This window comes from Gobius niger (assembly GCF_951799975.1).
Source record: "Gobius niger genome assembly, chromosome: 8".
Lineage (NCBI taxonomy): Eukaryota > Metazoa > Chordata > Actinopteri > Gobiiformes > Gobiidae > Gobius > Gobius niger.
The window spans coordinates 8,361,023-8,385,041 of record NC_136859.1 but is presented as its reverse complement, the minus strand read 5'-3'; the positions used below and the strand labels follow the sequence as shown (position 1 = coordinate 8,385,041).

The following is a 24,019-nucleotide window of genomic DNA, read 5'->3' as shown; positions in this document are numbered from 1 at the left end:
ACTGTGGTTAGATCAGCTTTACTTTACAGTTTTCAGACTTGTCAAAAAGGACCAGACCTAGCACCTGACTTGTTCATTAAGCATTGACATTATATGTGGGTCTTTCAATCTGTGTCATTGGAAGATTCAATGTTTTCGGGTTTTTTTACACTGGCTCTGGTTAGGTCGACCTAAAGGGACTCTCGACTTGAGAGCAGCGCTTTTGAATCAGTGTGAATCCAACTACTTTGGGTCAAACTAAACAGCTGCTCCAAGACTGGCTGACACCATGCTCTGTCGCACTCTGGGACCAAGCAGGTGAAGGCGGCCGACCTCTACCCACACTAGTTCCGCTTTCATTCGTCTTTTTTTTTTTAGCAAAGAAAGGGCTTATTGTTAATGAACTGGAGATTTTTGGATTACTACTTTGAGGAGGAAAAATGTGCCTTTACATTATCAGTGAGATACGTCTATCCTCTGCCCTCAGCAAGACATTCCTCTCTGTGTGCCAATTTAAGTGCATTTCTCCTCAGTCTCGAGCCTTTGCCTGACTGTATTTAGCCACGAGAGAGAGAAATAACCATCATACCATAACATCAGGGAAGTGCTGTCGCCGCATTGACAGCTTTGATCGCTTGATGCCCGTTGCCAGGCATTAGTGTGGAAAACAGCCGATTGCTGTTACGTAGCTGATGGAGTGAGAGCATGTGAATGTGGACTAAACTACCGTTCAATCAAATACAGCTGAGACTAGAGCGGTCTCGGGTCGGCCCACAAGTTATTTAGCCTAGTTTTTATTTGATGACACTGTACTTTAGGTGACCACTCCCTTGAACAGCCAAATCTTGTGTTTTGTAAGTTTTTTTTTTACAAGACTGACCTGGTTTGGACATTTACAGTAATAGGAAAGATTATTATTGCTTTTTAAATTGATGTGCCTTAGCTTAAAGATATTAAATAGATAATAAAACTCTAGATAGGACATGAGGCTCGTTGACACAGCCAACATGGCGGCCATCTTGTGACTGGCCTGAAAGGCTATCTAATGGTTTCGCATTGGTTGCTAAAGAGCCTATAGCTACGCAATGCCAAACCAGGAGCAAAACAAAATGTGAGAATGTGGTCCACTCATTGTCAGTGATTGGTTGTATTATGTCTATCTCAGTCAGGATGTCATTTCTTTGAAATGTCTTGTCTTTTACTAGTTTTGTTTAGCCGTATTAGCATTGCTTTCTCCATTCATTCCCCGGGTTCAGTGGTTAGCATTCATCACTATCCCATGTTCAATAAATATCGTTCAACTAGTGGTAAGACGTACGGAAATATTGTTTTAAAGTAGGAAGCAAATATTATGTTTGATGTACATAAATAGAATTGAATGATTTGTGTGTTGGACAGAGTCTATGCCTCCAATGCAAATGAAATAACTTTTGAAAAACTGCAAAAACATAATTTTCCCCAGAATTAACATTCGTTTCAATGTACTATGGCCATGTCTTATCTAGAGTTGTATTCAATTTCTTTGACTTTAGCCATTGTACCTTTTTCGTGATTTCATTTTTGACCTTTTCATCTTTGCGCTTGATGAAGACACGGTGAACGACATGTGTGGGAGCAGCAGATGCAGAGGATGCAACATGAGCTGGCGCACAGTCTCTTATTCGTAATTAGCTTTGTAAGTTGTGCGGTGACTTCATTTATCACGGCTGTGCCAGGATCCAGTCGATGGACTTTCAGTTGTTTAGTCTCCGGCTGAGTTCGATATTAACTCTTCGACTAAATGCCTTTTTGTTTGTTTGCGGGACAAATATGATTGATTACTGTATTGATCCTCCTCTGCATTTGTAATGAGAAAAGAGCGGGGAATATTAGGCCGATAAAAAACAAGCCTGATTTGAATCTGTAAACGGATCGGTAATACATGCATTACATGTGGCCTTGAATCATTTTTCTTCACTTACTCTCTTCACCACATGCTCACTTCACCAAGGGCATTTATTTATTTATTTATGAACATATTTTTACTTTAAATGTGTGGATTTTCCATTCGCTTTTAGACATTAGCCACCTACAAATATACAAGATGAAACGACTTAAAGAAACTGGGATTGTTTCCAAATGGAGTAAACTGTCTTACCATGGGACACATGCAATGATATGGAGCATTTCCAGTAGCGACGCTTAAACCTCCCCCCCAAGAGGGTTTGAATTCAATTATGTAAGGGATAATGTATAGAACGCTGGTCATTACCTTCAGGGCGAAACAGACCCCTCCGCTTCGCGTCGGGGTCCGGTTCGCCCTGTCGGTACTTATTTTTCCGATAATGACCAGCGTTCTATACATTATCCCGCTTATTATACGGCCATTTGCCAACTGAACACACACAACATAAACTTCGTACGCTTTTATGAAGGCCGAAAGGTTTATTTAATGACTTCCGCGACAAATAGTTCCCAAAAGTTTGCGCGTTGCGCTGCAGCGTTTGGCTAGGCTAGAAGCAGCAAGGCTAGCAGCTAGCCTAGCTACTTAGTTGAAGGCGCAGTTGGAGGAATGGTGGTGAATCTTTGGGTAAATTGAAAGTCAGACTCACGCTAACTTCACGAGCAATTCCCCAACTTCTCTCTCGGTGACGGGGACAGAGATAGTGTCGCTACTACGTACGCGCGGAGTGATATGAAAGCACAAACTCCGTTGCCATGGGCAGCGGTCATTATTTTTTTCAGAGGTCCTTTATCAGAAAATAATGACCGGTAGAACGTTGGGAAATCCCATTCAAATCAACGGAGCGTTCTACTTACGTTGTGAAGAGCCGTATAATAAGTATATTTAAATGATAACCTGAATACATTTACCTTAGTGTGTGGTTGAGATGTAGGTATTGGGTAAGACAGTGGTTCGTATCTGCTGTGGCGTCAGGATCCGCCATCACATTATGAAGACCCACCACGTCATTTTGGATTTAAAGCAGAAGTAACTCATGCCCCTCGAGGCCATAAGCGCCACTGCAAGTGTTGTAGCATGTCGCGTTTTTTACTCATTAATTGTCCATGAGAGTAAACACTATGCTGATAGAAAAGACAAAGGGAGAGAGGGATATTGTACATCCAATTACACAATGGAGATCAATTTTTTTCACTCAAACTTGGCTGTAAATACTGTTTAAAGTGACGTTTGCTTTGCCCGTTATCCTGTTACCTTCTTCGTGATTCCATTGCCTTTGCCTATGCAAGCAAAGTAAAAAAAAAACATGATTAAAAACTGCATTTTATTGGAATAGAGTATTGTTTGTATCCTTTTCAGTAGATAACATTTTGTAAGAAATGTTCTCTAGGTAAGCCTCACTACCTGCTGAAAATAGTATACATTTGTTAAAGCAGTACTAAGTAACGTGTTTACCTTAATACATCCTTTCCGTAGTCCCTGTGGGGGTAATACAAGTGTTTATGGGATGATTGGAGGGTCTTTCATCTCCCCTGGTGTTTCTGGCCAGAAAACCACAATTGCAACTTGACTGCCACCGGACCGGAGCAACCAATACACACTAATACTCACGAATCACGAAGAAGAAGCTAGCATGCTAACGGGCAAAGCTAACTGCGGGCTAGCGTCACTTTAAACAGTATTTACAGCCAAGTTTGAGTGAAAAAAATAATTTCCATTGTGTAATTGGATGCACAATATCCCTCTCTCCCTTTGTCTTTTCTGTCAGCGTAGTATTTACTCTCCAAGACAATTAATAAATAAAAAAAACGCAACTTGCTACGACACCTGCAGTCGCGCTTCTGGCCTCTAAGGGCAAGAGTTACTTAGTACTGCTTTAAGTGTGACGTCACAACTTCTGCTTCCGGGTCCTAACAGACCGGCAAATATGCAAGAAAAAAACATAAAAAACTCTTACAACAATCAATATTTCTGAAAGTCAGAGAGTTACTGAACCTACTTATTTCTCATACTCATTAGCCAAAATGCTGCACCTACTGCTAAAACAGTATTATTTACTAAAGTCGCTACTTCCGGGGTTAGCGCAGCTGCTACACCATTAGTATTTCTTTCCGCTAAACCTGGATGTAGCAATTTTTGTAAATATTACTTTTATAGCAGTAGGTACAGCATTTTTGGCTAATGGGTCTGATAGATAAGTATGTTCAGTAACTCTCTGTTGAGTTTCAGAAATATCAATTGTGGTATTGACATTGACATTTTTTTCTTTTTTTTTTTTTAGATAAACTGTCTTTTTCTTTCTTGTCGCAATATGAATTTTCAATCTCACAAAAATCCACCTTGTCTCAAACTGATACGTTCGCCTCAAATCCACTGGAGGTTTGGACCAACCACGTGGCAGTATTGTGGTCAGAGGGCGAGTTCTACATTTATCTAGCAGAGACAAATCTTTTTTTAGCTGCTTTGTTGACAACACAATGATGATGTGTTATGCTACTCTCACACAAACACAAAAATGAGACTCGAAAATCAAATATTAGAATTATTTTTCTTTTGGTTGGCTAATGCTGTGCTAATGCTAATGTTATTTTGTGCTCTAATATCAATCTTTTTCTTACTTGTTATCAATTGTACACAACATATTTCATTGTTTCATTCAGAAACTTTTCTCAATGTTCTAATCGGTTCATGTTTAGTGCGCGCTACATTAATAATATACCTATATACCTAGAATCTGCCTTTAGCACCAGCCATCCAGATCATTGAGCCCCCTCTAAAATGCCTCCTCTGCTGCAGCCGCTCCATTTCCCTCTGCACCATCGTCTCTCCCGCACACAGAGAGTGTGGATGTTTGTTTGTACCGTCTGACTTTGGTCCAGCCTCAGATGAGCACTCGATGTGGCATGATCCGCGCGGCGGCCAAAAACATCTCGTCCGCTTCACGCTTAGTTAGTGAGCGCACATAAAAGCTTTTTGATGACACTTCTGACCGGGCACAGCAGCTCTCGAATACTCCCCGCACCGGTGGTTTTAGACGGACCTGGTGCCCTGTAAAAATTAATATCTAAAGTTGGTCAACACGGGAAATGTTGAGTTTACATTTTTGTGCTTATCAGGACTAGTTAATATGAGTTGCTTCAAAATATGTTTCTTATTTATAGCAGATATTTTGTCATTGATTTTGGAGATGTGCAAAATCTGCTTTTTGGATCTTCACATCCTGGACTTGGGCAGCACAGTATGAGAAAAATGTCCAATGTCTGATATTGAAATATTGAATATTTGTTATTTTGCAAACAAATCACATGATTTACTTGGGTGGCATGGTGGTGAGTGTATTTGCCTGTGTGAGTGGTTGGTGCAGGGTCGATGGGACACTGCGTAAAAGACATTAGTCTAAAACAGGGGTGACCAAAGAGCAGCCCGGGGGCCAAACGCGGCCCTCAGTAGAGGCTGGCTATGAATCGGTACACATGGGAGGATCCTTTTTGTTTGAAGTTTAAGAATTCTACACAATTCTAACCTCAACCACAAACATCTTATTTTGAGATAGAGCTGGGACTACTGTATAAAGAGTTTAAAAATGTTCAAATTAAAGTATTTTCCTCCCCCTACATGTTTCAGCAATGTGTAGAATGAGCCCAGATCTACCACAACTGCCTCTAAAATCCTGCACTCACTCAAAAAGTTGTTACTTCGGGTCTGAAGTACCGTCATGCGCGAGCTTAATATAGAAGGTGCAGTTACACGTATGAACTGAGGGGGCAGTAGTGAGCATAAAATGACCAACTTGCATCTCGTCCCTTTAAGGTTTTAAGCAGCACTGATCACCAATCTGGGGCCCATTACCCCATTTGCACGTCAATATTTGGCCCCCCATGGAAAAAGTTTGGACACCCCTGGTCTAAAAAGAATAGATGTCATAATATCCCTGGCCAGGTTGAAGTTGTTTACAAAAGTTCATAAAATGTATAGAATAATAAACACACTATTATTTCACTCACAGCAAAAAAAAAAAAAAAGGAAACTATCAAAAAAAAAAACAGGAAACTATCACTCACCGTTTACACCTTTTGCATCACAGTCATTTAGTTCATACAGGTTTGCTTTGATAATAAACACTGTGTTAATGTACTATAGTTTGTGCATGACATGATTTCCATTAGTGTTAATGAGTGTTAAAAAGGCTTGTTGCTTTGTAGGAAAAAGATTGTTGACTAAATGTGATGCCTTGCTTCTGTCAGTCTACCTCAGGGCGGCTGTGGCCACCACCGAGTATGGCGTGAATTAGTGTGTGGCACTTTGAGAAACTTGGTAACACAGGGTTGTAAAGCACAATACAAGTGTAAGCCACTATTAAATGCTAAATGTTGCTCAGCGATTTACGGATATTCGATATAACAGTCTTGAATATTGTAACATAATGAAAGTGACATGTTACTAAACTTTCAACACATTAAATTCATTACATTAAATTCATTTTCATTAAATTGTGCCACAACAAGACTAAAACAAGGCTAAAAATGACCTAATTATTCAAAACATAACTTTTTTTAAAGTCACACCGTGTAACATTTCAAACAATAAATAGAATGAATACAGACATTTCTTTTTGATATTTTTATTGTTGTTGAAAAATGCCTAGAAAATAATCAAGCGAATTAGGCTTATGTTTTGGATTGCTGGTAATATAAAATGTTATGCAGTGTCCCTTTAAATGACCATGCGTTAGACGGAGAAATCGATTTTGTGATATAGTTGTGCTTCTTGTGATATTGATATTGCATCATTTTATCAATAATTTCATATTTGTGCATTTAAATATTGACGCCATTGAACTTTGAATTTATAAATGAAAAACAACAAGGTTAACGTTAACACAGTGTGAGAAAACTGCACTACACACAAAATAGATTTGTAAACTTGTCCGTGTAAATGATCCAAGCCAACATAACCATGAGGAAGTCACGCTGACATAGATGCAGCCGAGGAGTAGCAGGATGGAGAGGTGCTGATCAGTATTGACGCTGTATAATGGGCCCAGACTCAGGACGGCCATATTTAGCTGCACATGAATATTTGATGGCTCTAAGCGTTTATTAGTGCCGTCTGGAGCCTCCCAAGAGTCAAACACATCGCTCTGTCTGATAAATACACTTCGGGGAGAGTGGGCCTTGCGGGTTTTTCTTCATACCCACACTGTGATGTGAATCTGGAATAAAGAATGATTTTCTAAAAGGTTATTTGAGTAGTAAATATGAAGACTGAAGGATTTTTTTTACTGCAGCCAAAATCAAAAGAGCATGGTGACATTGGTTTGTGCAAAAGTTGTCATGATTTTCCTAATTTCTGTCCATTTTAGCTTTGTTTTGATCCTCTTTAAGTATTGTTGCTTTATAGTGATAGTCTGGAAGTCTAAATGTTTTACAATTTTTATCATATGTGCAAAATCGACCACCTGCTTTTGCTTTTTGATGCAAAGTGAGAACCAATATACATATATTATTATTTTGTAAAGTTTTCACAGGTTGCACTTCCTGGATATCTGCAGCTAATCAGAGTCTAGCATCCTCCCGTGTTGACCAATGAGACGAGCTGTTCCTGTGAACCAGCTTGGCATGTCCAATCGGGAGGGAGGGGGAGGATCTTGATAATTTACTTTTGAATATTCTGTTCCTGCTCTCCTTATTTTGCAAACTAAGACAGGCTTTCTGGTCCAAGAAGGGAGGAAATTACTTTCAAATTTCACTCTATTTCTCCTCACTTTGCAAACTTACAGACGATCGCTTTAAAGGCAAAAGTCATTAAACGTCTGCAATGTCAAAAAAAATCGAATATTGCATACATTTTTCACCAAGATCTCATATTGATGATGGGAGAGTGTGACCACTGAGCAGAGAAATGAATGATGCCTCACACTCCCTGATCTACTCTTGGTAACGGTTTATTTTAAAGGGACTATACAGAGATACACTATACATGTTCCAACAATGTCCTAAGGTGTAGCATGAGCCCAGACCTGTTCACCACAACTGCCTCTAAAATCCTGCACTGTCACTCAAAAAGGTGCTAATTCGGGTCCGAATTGGCGTCATGCACGAGCTGAATATAGAAGGTGCAGTTACATGTATGACCTGAGGTGGCAGTAGTGAGTATAAAATGGCTAACTTGCATCTAGCCCCTTTAAGGTGTGTTCGTTAAGTATTAATAAGCATTAATAATACGCTTGTAAAGTATTAACACACTGCTTATGATACTTTTATCTGTTAACATACTAATAGGCCATTAATATTATGCTTATTCATAGCCAACCCTTAACCAAACCCTGACCATAACCCTTATCCTAAAATGATTTCTAATGCTTGTTAATACTGAGCACACTTTAATCTAAAGCGATAGCCCACTCTCTCACAATGTGGGCCCGATGAATCCTGGCGTTGTCATTTTGGAATATGTCCGTGCCATCAGGGAAGAAGAAATCCACTGATGGAATAATAAATTATTAATAATAATAATAATAATAATATTAGGCAGATAGTGTTGCTGAACCTTGGCCTGTTGTTTTCGAATATTGCGACGTCTACACAGCGCTAAACTGAATGCAATTTTCCTCACATTAAAACTGGACATGATTTCTCTTATTCACAATATCCTGACCCCATAAATCCTTGTCATTTTTGCGGCCATTTTCCTCCTAATCCTTTCCAAAAAATCACCAACAGCCTTTATACTCCGAAGCCATTTCCTTCCGCCTGCCACGCCATGCCGTCCGACGGGGGCCCCCATGACTCAGTGAGCCGCCGGCTGCACGGGTCAAGGTTAACGCGACCCTGAACGCGTCGCCCCGGTATTTATGTTCACTTAAACGCACCGAACGTGGCGCCGGGGAAAAAAGATTAAAAGCTCCGCGGCGGTCATGGCGTTTTTAATAGCTGCTCGGGACATGCATACCGCTTCTCCACACAGCTATAAATAAAGCTACATGTAGGCCAGCGGCAATGGTCGGGAAGATTCTTGTTATTAAACGCGAGACAGTCGGCGCGGCTCTAAATCAGGGGGTGAAAATGAGCTTGCTGACGGAGGCAACGCTTCATTTTTTTCCGCACAATTAAAGCTGCCCTGTGCGTCTTCGGTATGTATATATAGTTGTATGTGCTTTGTTCCTCCGCCACAGAATGAGTCCAACGTGATTAATACCTGAACGGCGGCCCAAGTTTGCGCATATTATTTTAAGGAAATCACATGAAGGCCGTTGTCATCGAGAATCCATCATGTCCGTGCGAGTACGGGCCCCAAGCGAATGGGCTTTTTTAGCGCAAACAAAAAATTACTTAAAGAGCTGATTTTTTTGTTGTTGTTCTCAAATATCACATTGTAGCCTCTCGCACTTTTGTTCCACAGTCACCGGACACCAAACTGTTGTATTTATCCCACTGTGAGTTAAACGCTCCCCTGAGAGAGAAAGAATATACCAATGGTCCTGCTGTATCAGTGGTATCAAAGCGCTGGACTCTTCAAATAGCCAAAGAAAATACATTTCAAGCGAAGGAGGAAAAAGGTTGATTGTCACTACTTTACAGTCAGTGTGGATTAGGGTGACTCAAAATAGTGTTGATCTTTATGGAAAAGTCAACCTCACCATGTGGATGCTTTTAGGGTATAAGCGACCCCTAAACATCCTTCAAAACATCTGTATCTCTACCCCATAAGGAACACGGATCCACATATTGGAGGTGGGCTTTTCCACAAAAAAAAAACATTCTTTTGAGCCACCCAAGTGTGAATCTCACTGCAGGACTTTGTGCTAAAGAGCTGCTCCCAGACAGAAAATGAATCAAAATAAAGCAAATGACTTTAAGGGCTGGGGCTGGTATTTGTCTTGTTAAAACCAGGTTAAAGTTAAAGAAACGTTAGAGGCCAAACACTTTTAAACAGCTTTTGCACAAACTTGGAAACATGTGCTTCCTTTTTAAATTCTTTTTCTTTTAAAAAACGCTTACTTTATCGTGACAAAAGCACTAGCTCTGATTAAAAGGTATATAACTAGGGCCAATATATTGTCCGGCCGATATTTGGGTATTTTCGATAGCCGATATCTGTCTTTTATTGGCCGATATCTCCGGAACCAAAAGTGCTAGAGACTTTCCATTTTGGCATTGGAAAGGGCACAGTCTGGGCTTTTTTTAATATTTTTTTTTTTATATTGACTTTTATTTAACCAGGATAGTCCCACTGAGATTACAAACTTCTTTTTCAGGGGAGTCCTGGCCCCCGAGGGGAGTCTATTGTACATGTTTTTAGTGGTAGGGGAAACGTGGAGAACATGCAAACTCCACACAGCAGTTTGTTCACCTGTTTTACGTACTCTACTTTTGCGTATAATTTTGGAACCATAAGAGATAGAGACTTACCTTTTTTTGTCTTTCAAACAAGCTCCCTGAGAAGTACCTACTAAACATAAATATACAGCGCCCCCTGCTGTCATCGTTCAACTCTGGCACGTTTAGAAGCATCACGTGCAGCGTTATAGACATTTTTTTTTTTTAAATAGCCAAAAATATCAGTGGTGCATAGCGGCATCAGCCAATCATGATATCCCCAAAATATCTGCATTGGCCTCAGAAAAACCCACATCGGTCGACCTCTATTAAATATATTTTAATGATTTAAACCTTTACTATAATACTAAATGTTTAATTATAGGCTACTTGAGAGATTCAAAAAACAAACAAACATCAAATTAAATGACTTAAAATATCAGCCTATACATCGGTAATATTGGTCGGACCCTAATCATAATAGTCAGATTTGTTTATTTGCACAGATGGCGTGCAGGAGACCTGAGAGTTTTTGTCCAATCCAATCAACAGATAACACAAGACTTTATTGATCTCACAGTGGAGACATTCACCTGTTGCAGCTCTAGGCAGCCCGGTAGCAGAGCGGTTGGCGCTTGTGCTTCACAGCAAGAAGGTCCCGGGTTCGATTTCCACCTGGACGGGGCCTTTCTGTGAGGAGTTTGCATGTTCTCCCCGTGTCTGCGTAGGTTTCCACCGGGTACTGCGGTTTCCCGTACCACTAAAAACATTTTCCTGATGCCGACACTAACCAGACTCAATCCCTGGTGAGTCTGGATTTTTCAAAGCAACATTTAAACCAGTTACCAAGGGGGAAAAAGTCCTACGGATATGGGAATAATCATTAAAAAAAAAGGTGCTTGATGTCTGCTGGATCCTAAAGGAGCACTATAATGACACAAAATGTATTATGGTATCTAAAAGTATCTAAATCTTGTGGAAAAAAGGTGTTGGGCCCTAGTCTACACAACACAATCAGTCTCAGTCAAACCCTAAACTAAATGTTGACTTGCTCTCAAACTCTCAGACTAACAGGAGCAAGGACATCGAGCCTGTGTCATTCACTTCACCTGTCATTGATCGTAATGTAGCAGGTAATCACGGCAAAAGAAAAATCAACTGTTACAGTGTTACATTTATTTCACTTGCGTCTGTCCACACTTTGAACCAAGGCTGTTGAACGCTTTAGAAATTAACCCAACAGTCAATGTGGCATGCAATTTCCCGCTGACATTTAAAAAGATAGTGTTTTTGAAAATGTTTTGATAGTTCTTCCGCGGGTCCCATTACATCCATATCTGAGAATATTGGTTTGCGGGGTTTTAATTGGATGTCAAATAACTAGGCATTTCAAACCGTGAAGAAAAAAAAAAAAATAGTGTTTGCAAAGCTCCCATTGATTGATCGCCGATGTTTAGGAGAAAACTTTACTTTGGAGTCTTTTTACTGTATTACGTAAATGCAAATGACGTTTCTAATGGATATCATGTTTGATAGCTCAGTCGATGGCACCACGCGGAACAGCTGTGAGATCTGATTTGAGAGACAGCCTTGTTCATTAGGCCTCCTCACGGTGACATCTGGTTTGGACGCGTTTCTTCACACTTTGTCAACGCTCTGCGCAAAAGCGGCTTTCATTACTTCATCGTCACCGTCAACACCAAACAGCAGCGAAAGACCAAACTTCCAGTTATTCAAAATGGACGTGTACCGTATGAGCTCTTAACCACGTCGTCCGCTCGTCAAGAACATACCTGGGGCGCTTTATACTTTGGTCGTTTCTTCTTCTACAGCAAAAGCAATCTGGATGTAGATTCTGTTATTGTAATAGATAGAGCCCAGAAGCTTCCTTTGCACTTTCAAAGCCCCAAAACCATTGCCGGACCCTTTCTGAGCAGTTCTACGATCATCACGCCATCATGGATTTGCCGGTGTGCTGTTGGCTAGAAATGCTGGTTACGTCATGAGTTTGATGTCTTCAACACTCTTGTTTTCCCCATCTCTCTCTCTCTCTCTGTGTGTGGTTAAATGGACTGTACCGGCAGCTCACAGGTCAAAACCTCGCAACATCATCCTCATTATGGGACAGGTCAACACCCGGGGGGACAACATCATCACTTTGGAAAGGAGGGATGATTTAATGAAACCCAGTAGGGAGAGACCTTGTAGCAACACACTTCTCTGATGCAAACAAACCAATGCTGGAGAACAAACACCTGTAGACGACAGGTATCAGGAGAGACAAAGAGAGAGAGAAAGTTAGCTTATACTTCAGCAAGAGTTGTGTCGCTCTCCCACTGCCCCAACAGGCTGCTCCAGTGGCATTGAACTTTCCCGTGGTAATCATGAACTGTGCATTGTTCTATTGTTTTGCCCTTTTCGAACAAACCACAATGCAAAATGCAATTAAATTGAACATAGTTTGTAAGCAACCTTATTCCATCCGTGTTGCCAGCACTTTGATCCCATGTACTGTATATCTTGTCGTCCTCTATTGCGTCGTTTTGTATTAACGACTAGCCTTGCATCAAACGTGTTTTGTCTGGTGCCGTTCCATTGCTCCGACAACACATTCGTCCGAAGTCTCATTTTTCTGAAAATTTACCATTGAGCAGAGGTGCCATTAGTCCGACATCTCTAACCCAGTCGTGTTGTGGATTAGAGAGTCATATACAACCATTGCCCTAACCTTAAAGGAACAGGCCACTGTTTTTACAGACTGAGATATGTTCTTCCCTGAGCTTTGACGAGTTGATGTGTACCTGTCTGGTCTTTTTGCGTGCGCTCAGTCACAACGACCAAAGATGTTGTTAGCATTCGGCCTCTCCCAGCATATTCCTATAGCTCCAAACGGGGGTGAAGTTGGAGAGACGTATCAACTCATCTAAGCTCAGGAAAGAACATATCTTAGTATGAAAAAAACGGTGTCCAGTTCCTTTAAGGTCAGTGGACTCTTGCCTAAACCTAATTTGATCTTTTCAACCCCTACTCAATGGGATATTTTCGGACTAATGAGACGTCAGACTAATGGGCCCACACCTTTTGTCTAAGGTTCAGGACTATTTCAAACTATATGTGTTTTATGTAGCGGGCTCCTCAGATGCTTGGTGGCCTTCACACTGGAAATGTATTAGATGGTGGTATGTTTCTGGCACACCTAAAGGCACATTGGTCATGTGTTTAATCTTTGTTGATACAATGTTAGCCATACATCAAGGTCTGATTATATGATAACACACTCCTCTTAGATGCACATATGTTTGAAGGCCACCTGCGCCACTTAAAACAGTGATTTACGGGTATTTTTATTTGTTTCTTACGATTTTTGGTTTGGCATTCATCATCTGCCCAAATAAAGCAGATTTTATTTCCCCGGGAACTGCACCTGGATTGAACATGTGAACATGACCTTTCAGAACCCCACCTTTGGAAAACAAGAACCTCCAAATCTTTTCGCACGTCACCCAGAAAGTGGAATGGTTCTGAGAAAGCTTGCTCCTCATAACAATCTTCCATCAACATTCACAGTCTCTTATGTCTCCTATGATTCGAGAAATTAATCATTTATTTTGCATAAGCGCTTTTACACACTTTTCCATTAGCAAATCTGTTGCTCATTTAATCAGGCAAGAAGTGTGATTCCTTCCCGAGGACATATTAAGTCTTTTAGTCTTCAAAATATCAAGGCTATTTTCCGTTAAATGGTCTGACTAAATGTACCGGATACCATAAATGATCAGTAATTCAAGCTCAATTTCAGACCAATGAGGCTCATGTCCTTAGTCATCTATATTTGCACAATCTCTGAGGCGATCACTGGCATTTCCATAATCTTTCTGTGACATGATTGAAGCGATTGATCGGTTTCTGAGGGGAGGGAATTTTATTCAATCAAACCGTTGTAGCTTATCTGTCAAAATTAAGACGCTTAGGCTTTGTCGGTCGATTTTCCTTTTTTATTTTTTTATTTTGTGTTGAGAAGGGAACAGAGAAAAGGGATCAATGGCGGAGGCCGTGTCTGTGATTGAGAGAGGGGCTCGACACAATGTGAGATATCGACGAGTGCCTTTGTGGAGGTGGGAGCAGATTCGTGAGGTTCAGAGGCAGTTTAGAGCCATTGTGATCTAATGGGACAATGATAGAGGAAAATGAGTGGATAAGACACGCGGAACTAAAAGCGGTGTAATCACAATTGGCCTCTTTGAATAGTAGCACTATCTTTTATGATGTTAATGTTCGTAGTTCAATATACAATAGCAGCCTTTGCAATACGATTCAACACCATGAATGAAAACTGTGGTGCAGCGGTTACCTCACTGCAAGAAGCTCCTGGGTTTGATTCCCACCTGGACGGGCCTTTGCATGTTCTCTCTGTGTCTGTGTAGGTTTCATGTACTCCGGTTTCCCCTACCACCAAAAAAAAAACATAGGTTGCAATAGGTTAAATCCTCCAGACAGGTGTTTCTGACCATTAGCCTGGTTCCACAGCTGGAGATGGGTCCCTGAGCGCTGGCCCACGCTGGCTGCTCACTGCTCCTACAGGGCATTGAGGATGGATCAAATGCAGACACAAATTTCTCTATGGATATTAACAAAGTATAACTTAAAGCCACACCATGTACAAAATAAAATTGGGGTGGGGACGTCTCCAGGCAGCAGAACTTTAGGTTTGAACAGGTTACTTCCTCATCCAAATCCATTCTGTGATTAAATGGCATTTTCTGTGTCAAACTGTGTCAATAGATCGAGCTTTCTCTTTTTCCCAGTGCATTCATTGTAAACAAACTGAACTGAAGCTCCAACAAGGACTGGACGTTCTTCAACACAGTCTTCAGCCCTGTCTGGAAAGGGACTCCCATCTGCCCTGGGTTTGTCCATGAGAGTGGATCTTTCCTTCTGTGGTTCTCCCTGGGGTTTCTCTTTTCTCCCACCGGGTTTTTGAGTTTTTCGTTGCCGCGTTAGAGCGACTATAGGGCAGTGATATTGGGCTGTACAAAACGACATATGGATTACCCAGGGATGGCTCAAATTTACTTTCGTTTTCTACTTTCTCTTCAAAATACCTCTCTGACATTATAAAGATCTGGGTTGTTGGCTTATACTAGCAGGGGAAATAAACCCCAAAACAACCCATTCAGCAAGTACACAAACTCAAAAACAAACAGAAACTTACTAAGGTAGAGTTTAAGTCACGTTAAGTCCAAAACAATCCAGATCTTAGCCTGGTCCAGCTTCTTTGCTTTCAGATCAGCCTTTAGTTGATGAAGATTGACCTAATATTCACAGAAACGTACATATTACGACATGGAAAATGGCTTCCATCAACAACAGAATCAAGAAATTGCACTTGGTTTAAAAAATACCCACCTTGATGCTATTTTGATACAGTCCCCATTTCATAATAAATCAGGACCCTCTTTATAGCAACCATTGAACATTATTTGAAGTGCAGTTCATTATGGTCAAATATAATGTGATTGCTTGGCCACATCGGGAGCTGGCGATCGGTCGGTGCATTTTGTGGCTCGTCGCTGGATCCAGGTTAAAAATGTTCAGCTCTTTGTCTCTGACCTGTTAGCCGCCCCCGGATTAGCGGAACGGATTTGGTAAAAGCGCTTGTTTTAACGATCAGTGGTTAGCGCTGCATAAAAGAAGTCGATCGCCCACACAGGGCAAAGGGTGCTGATGGCTGGACGGCTTGCCAAAAATAACGGTAGTGGTGGATACAGTATCATGTAAAATTGTAAAATGTAAAGTATCCATGAAAAGGATAGTTATACTCCGTATTTATGCACTTAAGCTCGGGTAAAGTCAGCCAGCCATTTTCTCAATCTTTTAAAAACCATCCTAAAAAGTGTCAGTCTGTTTTGGGAGGACAAAGGCGGCCCGAAATGAAATCCACACTTATGGTTCGACGTGATTTGGCAGTAATTGTGAGGTAACAACTGCTGCTGCTTCATTCCACGAGCGCGTTGTAATTAGAGGGAGAAGGGGGAAGCTTGGGGGGATTTATCTGCGTTGTCACTCGCCCTTAATGAAACCCATTTCTCTTCCATTATGATCCCCCCCCCTCCTCCCCCAAACTCGCAGCGCCCACAAAAGAGCAGGAAATTAACTCGAAATGTTATTTTTTCAAAGGCAGAATTTAGTAACTTGTCTTGATTCTTCGTTTGTTTCTTGGTTCAGTGTAATTGACTCTTGCCTTGCTCAGTTTATTTCGCGTTCTGTGCCGAGGTATTTCAAACAACAGGAGACGCACAGAGGCGAATGTGTGAAGTGAACAGTTTACTGAGTGGATACACAGCTCCTTTACGTCTATACATGCGTTTCCAGTGACATCACACATAGTTTTGGTGGCCATTTTGAATACTGAAGTAGCATTATGCAGTACTACAACATGTAACACTATCTCCACTCAGGATGATAATGATAGACAACTGATTGACAGTGACACTTTTATGTACTCGTAATCATTGCTCAAGAAGATAAGTTTAAAAAAGGCCCCAGTTTATGTGATATAACCAGCAAATGTGGCACAGACGTAGCAGCTCTGTCTGTCGAGTTACAGCAGGATTTACTAAAGATCTGCTTCACTCTGAAGACTAAATTAACACATCAAAGAGGCAACAACAGAAAACCTTTCTCTGTGATTTTTACAGTTTGTCATGTCAACAGAGTCACTGTTTAAGCTGCTCAAGACGCTAGCATGCTACTGGTTAGCAACTGTCATCGGCTTCAACATGATAAACACATGTGTGGCTCTATGAACATTGAGGAAATACTACAGTAACAGCTCAGCTCTGACCTCTGTCACATGTTGTATCCAAGGCTATATGTTTGGGGTGTGGTTCAGGGCTTTCTCTTGGAGAGGTCAAAGCTGAGCTGTCAAAGCTAAATGCTAACCGCTAGCATCTCGAGCAGCTTAAAAACTGGCTTACTGGTTTCTTCTCTGGGGCCGTGTATTTACTGTTTTCTTCTTGAGTAATAATTACGAGTACATAAAAAGGCCACTGTTGATCAGTTGTTTTTCATTTTCATCCTGAGTAGAGATATTGTTACATGTTGCAGTACTGTATAATTCTACTTCGGTATTCAAAATGGCCACCATAACAACAAAAGTCACATGACCGAAAGGCATGTATACATGGGCTCTGAAAAAACAGAGCCCAAATTCCTCTTCTCTGATGGGATGTTTGTCTGTTCTCGTCCGCAGGGCTGATCCGATTGCAGGAGCTCATAAAGGCCCCGTCGCGGTACAACATTCGGCTGAAGATCCGGCAGCTCCCGGCAGACACCAAAGACGCCAAACCACTGCTCAAGGAGATGAAGAGAGGCAAGGAGTTCCACATCATCTTCGACTGCGGGCACGAGATGGCGGCCGGCATTCTCAAACAGGTAACAGTTCAGCGGGTTTCAAGCTTTTTGTGTTGAGTCATGCTGTGACCTCCAAACTCGAGAACTGGTGCTTATGTAGTACAGGGGTCTACTACTGCTTATGTGAAATAATGACAGAGAGCTACACATGCTTCAATGACACTCGAGTGATTAGGGAACTTAGGTGGAGTTTATAAGAGAGCCAAGAGCCTGTTAGTCGCACCAACAAATTCAGAATTGGTGCCATTCCTAAAAGGTCTCTGGTGACACCAGATATTTTTTGTGTCCTTTTTAACCTTTAACGATTGAGTTGATCATTTCGAGTTCATAACCCTTGTTCCAACTCCTTCCCTCCATCCGAGGAATACAGTATACTTTACATACACAATTTTATTTTTCACATATTTACTCTATGTACTCTTTATTTTATCTTGATACATTGTACTTAACTACATGTAGTACAATGTACTCTGTAACAATCTGTAATAACTTGTACCTATGGGCTAGATACACAATGGAATAACTTGTACTTGTACTTTGTAGGTACATAATGTAATAGGACACAAGACCCTTAGGGTTAGGGCTTCAGGTTATAGGGTTAGAGTTATTACATTATGTACCTACAAACTACAAATGCACATCTTTCATTGTGTATTAAACCCATAGGTACAAGTTATTGCACATTGTTACAGAGCACATTACATTGTACTAAATATAGTTAGGTACAGCATATCATGGCATCAAACAGATAATTGACAATTCTGTTTTTATTTCATTGAATAGTGGTTCATTTTTTAATTGCAACTCTTGAAACCCTGACATATACAAATGAAAGATTGGAATCTTTTGATCCAACTGCTGCGTCAAAAAGCTCATAATGTGCTCATAGATTCTTACACATAATTGTGCATTAAATACGAAATGTAGGCATATTATAAAATTGAGAAACAGCCATAATAATGATTATGGTTATTTTATCCTCACAAAATGCCAAAGGTCATCTTGATGCGTTACATCAAAAGCAACAGTTATGTCCCTGGCCACCCCAGTCTCGTTTGTGTCAGTCAGTCTCTTTCTAAGACCTTGCCTGCTAATCCCCGAAGAGTTAATTTAGCTTGATCTGGTCACGCTTCTCCACAAACGCCACGCTTGTTTAGAGAAGAGATTTAGCGGATGAGCCAGTTAGAACCTGCCTCCCCTCGCCCGGAGGAGCTGTCAACAAAATCTATTCCATTAGCCAGACTTTCTCCCCCCACGACGCCACGAATATACAAACATGCTTCATATCGTTAGCATCCGACAGCATTAGGCGCATTAGCCGTGATTTATGAACGTGTGAGGTCAGAGTAGAGCCGGTCCGGAGGCGGTTTTCGTCCTCGCCGGTGCCCAAAGACGGGCGGTGGTGAGAGAGCGGTTCCTGGATGCACGGAGAGAGGGCTGGGCAAGGAGACAGGGAAGGTTAGAAAGACATTTGGAGGAAGATATATGGGTTAAAAAGCCAAGTGGAGTTGTAACTTCTGTTTTTGGTAATTAGGTATTTTGTGGCTACGTTTTGCTTCACTTTTGAATTGCAATTTGAAATTGAAATTGAAATGAAATGGTCCAGATTAGTACTGACTGCATACTGTGGCTTTGCCCTTGTGTAAGACACGAGGTCATAGTAAACAGATACTTAAAAGTTATGCAAACATTAAGTCTGGGTCATATCACACTGTTCATGATAAGGCTGATGTATTTTTAGAGCCATATGAATTCGAATAGTTATAGCAATGTGATTTAATTTGATGAGAGTCAGGGCAGATGGAGAGTGTGGAGTGTGGAGACTGTGCAGGTGCTAAAAACTTCTTCCTCAGTCTTTGTTTTACCACTGAGACGTCTTCATTCAGTCTTTGGAAGCAGGACCTTTGTCATGTGGTTCTGACTTTTACAGAATGCCTTCTTGTCGCTGAGGGTAAAGCTGAGTAGCCTGGGCCCAAACTAAAATCACAAGTGATATTTAGTCTGGGGACCACCAATTGATTTTGTCGTAGGAGAGGTGTGGTTTACATTTGTCCATAGTCGTTTATTGGGCTGAATGTCTATCATGTGCATCTGCAGCGGCCATAGCCAATCATATTGTATCCGATGACATACCTGCTGTAAACTTTCGAGCTAAACTATTTAGAACACGGTCTAACGCTTCATTGAAAGATGACGGCGCGTCTGCTGCTGCCATGTTAGATACATAAATAAACCTTTTTTTTTGTATGTCGAAGAGTGCGTCATTGTCTTGCTGTCCCTCCTCGTTCTGTGATTGGTCCCCAAATCCAATGCGAAAATTTCAGCAATGGTCCCCCAGGCTTAAAGCTGCGCACTCACACAATTGTTTTGCCCGATTTTGCTGTGATTCTCATTGGCCATGAGCAAGAGTCACGACGAGTTGAAGACAGTTGCGGAGAATTGTGTCTCAGTGTGGAGAGTTCACGCCTGGACTCGCGTTCAAATCGTGTAATGTGGCCGCCAGAAAGACACGACCAAAGGAAGCATTTTTCAATTTTAAGACCGATTTCGGAGGCATAGGAAAATCGAGGGTGGATTTACTGACCTAAAAGTTTCACTATCATAACAGCGGCACAAATAACCTCACGCAGGCCATGGCAAAAAGCACAACATTACTGTATATCACCAAAAGTTCACATGAACAACTTTTTTTTCCGAACACTTTTCAACCTCAAACAGACTTTAGAGGCACTCACTGTGTTTGGACAACGCAGCAACTCCTCCCCGGCGTCACAGGGCTGATGTCTGTCCACATCCTTTTCTTATTAAATCCACTGGAAATGTGTCTTCTTTGTGGCGCTTCGTGTCGAGACTTTTAATTTCCTTTTGAGAAAAGTACATTATAAATACGCACAGGAATTCTTGAACTTTAACGCTATCTGTGCTGGAAGCTGGTTATAATTGTGCTAAATTCAGTCATGTACTGTGGACCTCCCATTCTTCATAAATAAATATTATAACTGACAAGTGTAGTGTGCTCGGGTAGATTATTTCAGTGGTTTAGTGTGTGGGACAATATTCCAACAAAAATATTTAGATGGAAATGACTTTTTTAGCCTTTCAAACATTAATTCCATCACATCGTCTCCCCTAACACTCGACTCCCTCTACACTTGTACTTTTCCACTCATCCCAATGTCACGACGTATTAAAATGTGTCTGTAATAAGTAAGACTATTAACCCATCTTCATATTGGGCCTTTCTCTGTGGACTGATCAAATATTAAAGACAACATGAATCATTGGGGCCAGCGCGGGCTCCTCACTGTTTAATCACTGTCGGAGCGGGAGATTGCATTGGAAGGTCATAGACTCCAATCGTTAATAATGTCCGGGAGAAGCCCCTCTAATGGAGCCAATCACAGCCGCTCCGTCTGAGTGCGAGAATCTGCATGAAACTGGGCAGCAACAGACAGGGACACCACAGACTAGGAAAGTGCACAATGCACTGCACGGGGCCTTTCTGTGTGGAGTTTGCATGTTCTCCCCCTGTCTGCGTAGGTTTCCTCTGGGTACTCCGGTTTCCCCGACCACTAAAAACATGTACAATAGGCGAGGATGAATGATGTGTGCGCGTGACCATGTCTGTGAAAGGCGCTACACAAAACATTTCCTAGTTATCCAGAGTGTTGTTGGTTTCTGGAGATTTTTTTGTCCTTATATTTGAAGAGTTTAGTGGTGCTAGGCTAATGCTAGGCTAGTGCATGTCTATGGTAGCTAGTAGCCTGCATTAAAAACCTCTTCAAAATCATGGAGAAGTCCTCCAAAGGTTGCCATATCTGATTTGTAGAAAGCTCCTTTTTGAATTCCTTGTGTAGTAATGCCGGCCGACTACTGTAGATCCGGTAACCTAGCAGATCACTCCGCCGCTACGTAACTTACAACCAGGAAGTGGATGCTGCTAAAAAAATACAGCCATTTTTTAAATGTATTATTTAAAAAAAAAAAAAAAACAGACATTAATATCAGTAGTTTGGTGTTATAAGTGATTTGCCTCAGGTGCACTGTGCTTGGGTCAGACTGTTTTTAATGCAGGCTACTAGTTACCATAGACATGCACTAGCCTAGCACTAGCCTAGCACCACTAAACTCTTCAAACATAAGGGCTGCATGATTAATAATAATAATAAAATCTCCAGAAACAACACTCTGGATAAATGAGGCCCTATGTCAAAAATATCCCTTTAAGCAATTTTATTTTTAGTTCCACTTTTTTTTGTATTGGTTCTGATCGAGTACATTTTTCAGTTTTATTTGAACACAAATTGATGGAAAAACAAACTGCAGATTTTGGTTTACATTTAATGGAACCCACTGTGTTGAAATGGTCCATTAAAGTTTTGTTTTCATAATTCAAGACATTTTTCACATTTTTTCCATCATATTGTGCAGCCCTACTCTAATAAAAAAATAATTATAATTCTTAGGAATCATGTAGTATCAGGATTCAGTTCAATATGCACATTGCACATGATAAATATGTTTAAGAGCAGACGGATATGCTGCTGATTCACAGCCAAAATCAAATAGATTACACTGTTAAGTAATATGGATAACATCTCCAAACCTGCCAGATTAATCTTTTATTTTAAAGTCCTTTCAACTGGCACATGTTTGTGAACAGTATAATAGTATAAGTAGACACAACATTACAAGGTTTATGTTTTTGAACATTGTCATCTTTAAGAGAAAACAATTTCTCTTAATTCCAGTCGCTCAGATGGTTGTGTTATAATGGACTCGTTGTGTCCTTGGGCAAGACACTTCACCCACCTTTGCCCCCAGTGTCTGCGTACACTGGTGCATGAATGAGAGTGTGAATGAGTGACTGGTTCCTTGATGTGAAGAGCTTTGAGTGCCTAATGTAGGAGGGAAAGTGCTATATAAATAAAGACAAGAATCCATGCATTTCAGAGCAGGTCTATATTAACTTGGATTTTAAACATAAGACCCTGAATTGCCGTGTTTACGATTTGCAAAAGTGCAATTTCCGCACAGTTGTTGCAGGAACACTGGCCTCAGCCCCTATTAGAGAGAGGGACGTTTCCACTGTCTGGAAAAGCACCAATGAACTGGACTTTCCCCTCTCCAAAATGATCTCATGGAGCTGTCTGAGCAGCCTGGTTTTCTGTGCTAATAGGTTTGTCCCAGTAAAGTGCGAACTGTGAGCTGCACTGTGCCAGACCTGGACCATTATATAAATAATTACAGTCTGAAAATACACACACCCCTCCCCTTCCCTCCCCGGTCTCCTTTGCCCCCTCCCTCGCTCCATCCACTGCTCCCCTCCTAAACCTGTTTATTTTGGGACAAACAAAGGTCACCTGTGCACACTCCGCACTGTACAGAGCCAAAGGGACTGCAATATAAGCCTGCGTGTGTGTCTAATGCACATGGGCCGCAGTGATAGTCTGAACAGTAAATTATACTGTATTCTATGTTCAGTGCATTGATAATTAATCTATGAATATGCTTTTGCCGATCTCTAACATGTCAGAGATGGAAGTGTTTAGATTTCATAAAGCCTATAGCACCTCATGTACATGATTTTTGTGAAATAGGCAAAATTGGAGGTTTGTGGTAAGTAAATGAAAGTAATTGACGGGGGTGCAGAGGCAGCGCTCATGCCTCCAGTGTTAATTTTGACAACATATTTTAATTTAGTTTTAGTCTTAGTTGAATTTAGTCGACTTTGCATTGATAATATTCATTGTAATCATATTTAATCTTGTTCCTCTGCTTCATGGAGCTGCTCCACATGAACAAAGCTCAGAGCTGATCCTTTGGCTGTGAATTTACATGATCTGAGGCTCTTTCAGTCGGTCAATAGAAGTTTGTATGATTTTAGTCGACTAAAATATCTGGACATTTTAGTCATAGTTTTAGTCCAATTTTAGTCGTCAAAAATAACACTTTGACTAAAATTAAGACTAAATACTTTAGTCGACTAAATTAACACTGCATGCCTCACAGCTAGAAGGCCTTTCTGTGTGGAATTTGCATGTTCTCTCTGTGTCTGCGTAGGTTTCTTTGGTTTCCCTAAACATGTACAATAGGTTGATCTTCAAGCCCGATGTTTCTGACCATTAACCTGGCTCTGGGGTCCCCGGGCGCTCCTGCTGGTCCGCCAGCGGCATTGAAGGATGGGTCAAATGCAGAGAGTGAATCACTAAAGTGTACCTTAAAGGGGCTAGATGCAAGTTAGCCATTTTATACTCACGACTGCCACCTCAGGTCATACGTGTAACTGCACCTTCTATATGAAGCTTGTGCATGACGGCTCTTCGGACCCGAATTGTCATGTGACCAGCTACAACTGTTTATAGCC

General features: G+C 41.1%; 1 protein-coding gene across 6 annotated transcripts in view; it reads left to right on the top strand.

The window, feature by feature from the left end:
• Positions 1-24,019, top strand: part of grik2 (glutamate receptor, ionotropic, kainate 2) — a 410,021-nt gene that overhangs the window by 159,483 nt on the left and 226,519 nt on the right. For all 6 annotated transcript variants that reach the window (XM_079561307.1, XM_079561303.1, XM_079561302.1 and 3 more), the window contains one exon: positions 17,492-17,673. In XM_079561307.1, coding sequence (XP_079417433.1) covers positions 17,492-17,673 — 182 coding nt within the window. The remainder of the gene's footprint in view (positions 1-17,491; positions 17,674-24,019) is intronic.